This window comes from Callorhinchus milii, unplaced genomic scaffold (genome assembly GCF_018977255.1).
Source record: "Callorhinchus milii isolate IMCB2004 unplaced genomic scaffold, IMCB_Cmil_1.0 Scaffold68, whole genome shotgun sequence".
Lineage (NCBI taxonomy): Eukaryota > Metazoa > Chordata > Chondrichthyes > Chimaeriformes > Callorhinchidae > Callorhinchus > Callorhinchus milii.
The window spans coordinates 174,058-180,450 of NW_024704809.1; the positions used below are offsets into that span (position 1 = coordinate 174,058).

General features: G+C 55.8%; 1 protein-coding gene across 1 annotated transcript; it reads left to right on the forward strand.

Annotated features, from left to right (window-relative positions):
- Positions 1-206: 206 nt before the first annotated feature.
- On the forward strand, positions 207-4,982 carry psmd8 (proteasome 26S subunit, non-ATPase 8). Its single transcript, XM_042345616.1, has 7 exons — positions 207-371; positions 1,739-1,811; positions 1,924-2,026; positions 2,663-2,828; positions 3,223-3,323; positions 3,924-4,035; positions 4,464-4,982. Exons 1-7 carry the CDS (start codon positions 264-266, stop codon positions 4,599-4,601), a joined length of 801 nt encoding a protein of 266 aa, XP_042201550.1. The 5' UTR covers positions 207-263; the 3' UTR covers positions 4,602-4,982.
- The last annotated feature ends 1,411 nt before the right edge of the window (positions 4,983-6,393 follow it).

Genomic DNA, 6,393 nt, shown 5'->3' on the forward strand with positions numbered 1-6,393 from the left:
TACGGCAGTGAGGCTTCTTTTTTTTTCGCGTTGCGGCTCTTTGCTTTTACGGCAGTGGGCGGGGGGTCAGGTGATGTGGCTGCTTTACGGCAGCGAGGCGAGGTGACGTGTGTGTGTGGGTGGGTGGGTGTCGCCACTTTACGGCAGCGAGTACGGGGAGGAGGGTTTGGGGGCGGCGGGGGTTTGGCGGCCGCTTTACGGCAGTGAGGCCGCTCCGCCTTTGCTTTCCGGCAGTGAGGCCGCTGCCGGTTGGCGCAGTCACTATGGCGGCGCTGGAGCAGGCGGTGACCATGTACGAGCAGCTCCGGGCCGAGTGGAGCCGTAAGAGCCCGAACCTGAAGCGATGTGAGGACCTACTGGTCAAACTGAAGGTGACAGCAGCCTGAGGGGGGGGGTCCTGGGGGGGGGGGGCTGGGGGCTGGGGCCTGCGGGGGGGGGCTGGGGGGCTGGGGGGCGATCCTGAGGGGGGGCCCTGGGGTTCCTGAGGGGGAGGGGGCGTTCCTGAGGGGGGCTCTGGGGTTCCTGGTGGGGGGGCCCTGGGGTTCCTGAGGGGGGCTCTGGGGTTCCTGAGGGGGAGGGGCGATCCTGAGGGGGGGCCCTGGGGTTCCTGAGGGGGAGGGGCGATCCTGAGGGGGGGCCCTGGGGTTCCTGAGGGGGCCCTGGGGTTCCTGAGGGGGCCCTGGGGTTCCTGAGGGGGGCCCTGGGGTTCCTGAGGGGGGCCCTGGGGTTCCTGAGGGGGAGGGGCGATCCTGAGGGGGGGCCCTGGGGTTCCTGAGGGGGGCCCTGGGGTTCCTGAGGGGGGCCCTGGGGTTCCTGGTGGGGGGGCCCTGGGGTTCCTGAGGGGGGCCCTGGGGTTCCTGAGGGGGGGCCCTGGGAGCTATCCCCCCCCTCGGCCCCTGGTTGTTTCATGACAAAAATAATCACTTTTTATTTGGTTTAAAATCATTAAAAATAAATAATAATTAACCGATAATAAATAATCATAATAATAACAAACCCTTTGTGTTTCTCACAGCGCCGTCAAGTGTAGTGACTGTGTGTTTTGCGCCCAGTGATGATTCTTCCCCCCACCACCACCACCACCACCACACAAACGCCTACGGTCGCTTCACAGGACGTGCTGTAAAGCGTAGTGACTGTGCATTATTTGAGGAGTCTCTCCCTGTAGCTGCAACGGTTAGACCCCTCGTCTCGTGAGGCAGAGAGAGGACCCGGGTTCGATACCCGGGCGGGTCAGGGAGAAACATTGGGCAACTTTCCTTACTCCCTCTCCCCCCCCCCCCCCACAACCCACACGCACGCACGCACACGCCTGTTTCCCAGCAGTCAGTAGGAACCCGCTTGTTAGTCGTTTGGGGGCTCACTTTTCCGGGGGGTAATAATCCCTTCGAAATAATAATGAATTGGTCCCTCAATCCACGGCTGTTTGTGGGGGGACGTCGCAGCCGGGCGCAATCGGCCGCCGCGTTTCACCCACAAAAGCACACAGTCACTGCGCCTTGTGGCGTATCCCGTGAAGCGCTTGGCGGTGCCCCGAAGACGTGATCAGGCGCCGGGTCGGGCGCCGGGATTAGTATCATCAGCATCGGCCTTGAGGGCGTCGGTGACCCAACTGTGCAGCGCCTTGGGACGTCCTCCTGACGTGAAAGGCGCTTTATAAATGGAATCTTGTTGTTGTTGTTGTTGTTGCTGCTGCCGAGCGCAGTGTGAGCTCACGGCCGTTCGCGTTGTGTTACAGGTTTCTCTGCTGGAGCTAAACTTCCTGCCCACCTCAGGCACAAAGCTCACCAAGAGACAACTCATCCTCGCCCGTGAGTATAACAACAACTCCCCCCCCCCCCCCTCCTCTCTCTCTCCCTCTCCCACTCCCTCCCTCTCTCCAGCTCCCGACAACAAGAGTCTGAACCTGTTTTTCCTTTAAAGGGGATGTTCTGGAAATCGGAGCCCAATGGAGCATCCTAAAGAAAGAGATTCCTTCCTTTGAGCGTTACATGGCACAGCTCAAGTGTTATTACTTTGACTACAAGTAAGTCTCGTGTCAGTTACACAGAGAGAGCGACAGAGAGGGATGGAGAGAGAGAGAGAGAGAGAGTGACCAAATTATTATTTATTTAGATATTTTTGAAGGGATTACTACCAGCAGAAGAGCGATTAATAACTTACCTACTTCCTGCTAGGTAAACAGGCGCGCGCGCGAGTGTGTGTGTCTGTGTGTGTGTGTCTGTGTGGAGTAAGGAAAGTCGCCCCGACCTGCCTGGGAATCGAACCCGGGTCCTTTCGCTCTAACCACTGAGCTACAGGGACTCCACATCTTGTGAGGGACGTTCTCCTGGCCTGAAAGGCGCTGTACGAATAATAATAATCCTCGCATTTGACTCAGCGCCTCATCACGCCTTCGAGGCGCCTCAAAGCGCTTCACAGGATACACTGTAAAGTGCAGTGACTGTGCGTTTTGTGGCAGCCAGTTGCGCCCACGGCGACGTCCCCACGAACACGTCGTGGGTTGAGTGACCGAATTATTGTAAACAGGCAAGAGAGTCAGGGAGAACGCGTTGCGTGTTCTTGGGCTGTAGTTAAGCGCTCAGCGACGCTACCTCGCGTGGAGGGCGCTACGTGAATGCAAGTTGTTGTTGTTGTTGTATTGTGCTGTGTTTCTCTGCAGGGATGAGCTGCCCGAGTCAGCCTACAAGCACCAGCTGTTGGGGCTGAACCTGCTTTTCCTGTTGTCTCAGAACCGTGTGGCCGAGTTCCACACCGAGCTGGAGAGGTTGCCGGCGAAAGACATCCAGACGAACGTATACATCAAACACCCGGTGTCTTTGGAGCAGGTAAGAGGTGCGGGCAGGACGGCCGCAAACCGCGGTTCAGGAGAGTCGGGATTGTGAGAAGGTCTTGTTATAATAATAATAATAATCCTCGAACTTGACACAGCGTCTTATCACGTCTTCGAGACGTCTCGAAACGCCTCACGGAAGTGCAGTGACTGTACGTTTTCTGGGGCGAAATGCGGCAGCCGATTGCACACACCGATGTCCCACGTGTGTGTGGAGCGAGGAAACTTGCCCAACGTTTCGCCCCGCCCGGGAATCGAACCCAGGTCCTCTCGCTTGCGAGGCGAGAGCTCCAACCAAACGCTTTTAAAACAACCTCCCGACGTGAAAGGCACGGAATAAACCGCGAGGAGGACACGTACACAGGCCATTGCTCTGTGTTGTCTTTCAGTACCTGATGGAGGGGAGCTACAATAAGGTTTTCCTGGCAAAGGGGAACATTCCCGCTGAAAGTTACACCTTCTTTATTGACATCCTACTGGATACTATTCGGTGAGTTCCTGAGTGTGTGTGTGAGTGTGTGTGTTGGGCTGGGTTTGCGCTGGAGCCCAGCGCATTGAGTGACCAAATTATATATTTTTTTGAAGGAAATTTTACCTCCGGAAAAGCCATCCGCCAATCGGCTAACAGCCGGGTTCCCAGCTTGCTTACAAGTTGTTGGGATCTGGGATGCGTTGCCTGAAAGGCTGGTGGAAGCAGATTCGATAACAGCTTTCAAGAGAGAAGCAGATAGATGTTTGGGGAGGATACGTTTGCAGGGAGAGAGAGTGCGGGGGAGTGGGGTTGATCAGTGCTATGGGGAGAGAGAGAGAGCGTGGGAGTGGGGTTGATCAGTGCTTTGGGGAGAGAGTGGGATTGATTTGTGTAGCTCTTTCAAAGAGCAGCTACATACACGATGGACCGAATGGCCTCCTTCTGTGCTGTATGATTCAATGATTACTGCTGGTAAACAGGTGTGTGTGTGTTACAATGTGATACAGCTTTGGAAAGCAGGAAGGTCTGCCGGGGTGGGTGGGGTGTGATTTTTGTTGGGGGGTGGTGGGTGGGTGCACGGGTGACTTCTCGCAGAAAACGTTGGTGGTTTCGCTGCAGGGACGAGATCGCCGGCTGCATCGAGAAGGCGTACGAGAATATCTTCTTCAGCGAAGCTTCGAGGACCTTGTTTTTCAGCACCCCCAAAAAAATGACCGACTACGCCAAAAAGGTGGGTGCGGTCAGTCAATGGGGGGTGGGGGGGGGACTTGGTGAGGTGGGGCAAGCGAGGGGGTGAGTTGCGGGGTTGCGAAGGTGGGTGGGGGGGGACTGCAAGGGGTTGGGGGTGCTGGAGCGCACGTGCGAGGCGGGGTGGGGGTGTAGGGCAGGGGTTTGAGGTGGTGGGGGTGAGGGTGGGGGAATGTGAGGGGGTGAGGACGGGGAATGTGAGGGTGGGGGTATGTGAGGGTGGGCTTTGTGAAGATGGAGTTTGCAAGGCAGGAGGGTGCAGGGTGGGGAGCGCGAGGTGGGGGTGTGAGTTGCTGGGGAGTTGCAGGTGAGGAGAGGGGATGGGGAGGTGGGGTGGGGTGGGGGGGTCTCGGCTGACCTGGGCTGGTCTCTGCTCTGCTGTGACCCACTCTCCGCTGTGTTTCCCCTCAGCGAGGCTGGGTCTTGAGGCCCGACAACTGTTACTCCTTCACCACCCAGCAACACAAGCCTGAGGAGGCCACCATCCCGTCCACAGAACTCGCCAAACAGGTCATCGAGTACGCCCGGCACCTGGAAATGATCGTCTAGCGTGAGGGGGGGTGGGGAGAAGGGAGAGTGGGTGGGGGGTGGTGAGGGGTATCATAGTGATGGGGGGCATTATGTAGAGGAGCCAAGGGGTGGGCAGTTACCTGTCCTTGCCCCATATCCCTTAAAACCCCGACCTAACAAAATATCCCTATCAAAATGCGCTCACACGTGTACCGCACACCCACTCGTGCCCACATTTCACACCGTGGTGTGTATTTTGGGGTGTAAACTGCGTGTAGCCTCTACCGCAGTCTCTCAGCACAGGTCGGCATCTCACTCACCTGCCTGTCTCGGTATCTCAGGCTTCACCGTCGAGACTGAACGGAGAATCGGTGGTTCCTCAGCCTTACAATGTAATTTAATAAACTCTTTGAAACTAAAGCTCTTCGGTCTTTAAATTTCCAGGTCTGCCTTAATAACAACAGCAACAACAACAATCCTCGCATTGGATTACAGCGCCTTATCGCGTCTCCGAGACGTCCCAAAGAGCTTCACAGAACACGGTGCAAAGAGACTGTGCACTTTGTGGGCAAAACGCGGCCGTCAGCGACGTCCCCACAAACAGTCTTGGATTGAGCGACCAATTTATTATTATTATTATTTTTTTTTGAAGGGATTATTACCGCCGGAAAAGCGATCCGCTCAATCGACTTAACAGCCGGGTTCCTATTGACTGCTGGTAAACGGGGGCGTGCGTGAGTGCGTGAGTGCGCGTTTGCGTGCGGAGTAAGGAAACTTACCCAACATTTTGCCCCGATCCTCCCGGGAATCGAACCCAGGTCCTCTCGCTTGCGAGGCGACGGCTCTAACCACTGAGCTAAGGTCAGAAACTCCCGACAATACGCTGCCCAAACCAGACTGAGTCGCGAGACCGATAGCCAGTGACGTAGCCGGCCAGGCCGGGCGCCATTTTAGCGTCAAGGTTTACAACTCGACGCCAAATTGAACGCCTTTCACGTCGTGGGGTGGGGGGGGGGGGTGGGGAGGACTTTAGCCTCTGCGGAACTTGGGAAGTAATTTTTTTTGAGCTTTGAGGCTGGTCAAAATAACGTTTATTCACATATTGAATCTGGAATTAAAAAAATATACAATTAAAAACAATAAATACTTCACGATTATACGACTGCGAAAAAAAAAAAAAAAAAAAGTAGAAGGGTGGAAATTAAATAGGGGAGCACACACGGTAGTTCGGGGCGCACAGCGGAGCCATTCACTGAGATCACGGAGACCCAACGAGGGGAGTAATTAAAAAAATAAAACAGAACCAGTTTAGAAACAGTCTGAAGTTAAGTACAAGGAAGGAAATGGGGCAATGTCCCTCACCTCATACGGATGCACCAGATTTCAACCTCACCTTCAAGGAGTGGCCCCTCCGCCCCCATTTTTATTTATTTTTTTCCGCCTGCGCCCACTTTTTAACCCTTCGATCGTTTGGGATCCCGGTCGCTTTCCGATCGCGTGAGTCAGTGCAACGTTTGCGACGTTCGTCGAGAATGAACTGGGAACGGGAGGTATTCCATCACTGAATACAGGGAGTGTGCGTTGTGGGTGGTGGGGGGTGGGTGGGGGGGGGGGGGGGTGGGGGGTGGTAACTGTTGGAGTCTTAACCGGCTAAGCCCACGCGTAGCTTGGCTATTGAGAGAGAGTGAGAGAGAGAGCGCGATGACTGGAAAACTTTCCCGTTAGGACCACCCTCCCTGTGAGTTAGTTGGGGCTTTCGCTGCAGGGTTCGCTGCCCCCAGTGACTGCCAACGAGTCAGGCAGTGCTGCCGTCAGCAGTTGGACCAGGACT

Excerpts from the sequence above, each read along its gene's own strand:
- psmd8 (XM_042345616.1), top strand. The coding sequence starts at position 264 with ATGGCGGCGCTGGAGCAGGCGGTGACCATGTACGAGCAGCTCCGGGCC. Across the intron at positions 372-1,738 it reads ACCTACTGGTCAAACTGAAG|GTTTCTCTGCTGGAGCTAAA; the intron begins GTGACAGCAGCC and ends GTTGTGTTACAG. Across the intron at positions 3,324-3,923 it reads ATCCTACTGGATACTATTCG|GGACGAGATCGCCGGCTGCA; the intron begins GTGAGTTCCTGA and ends GTTTCGCTGCAG.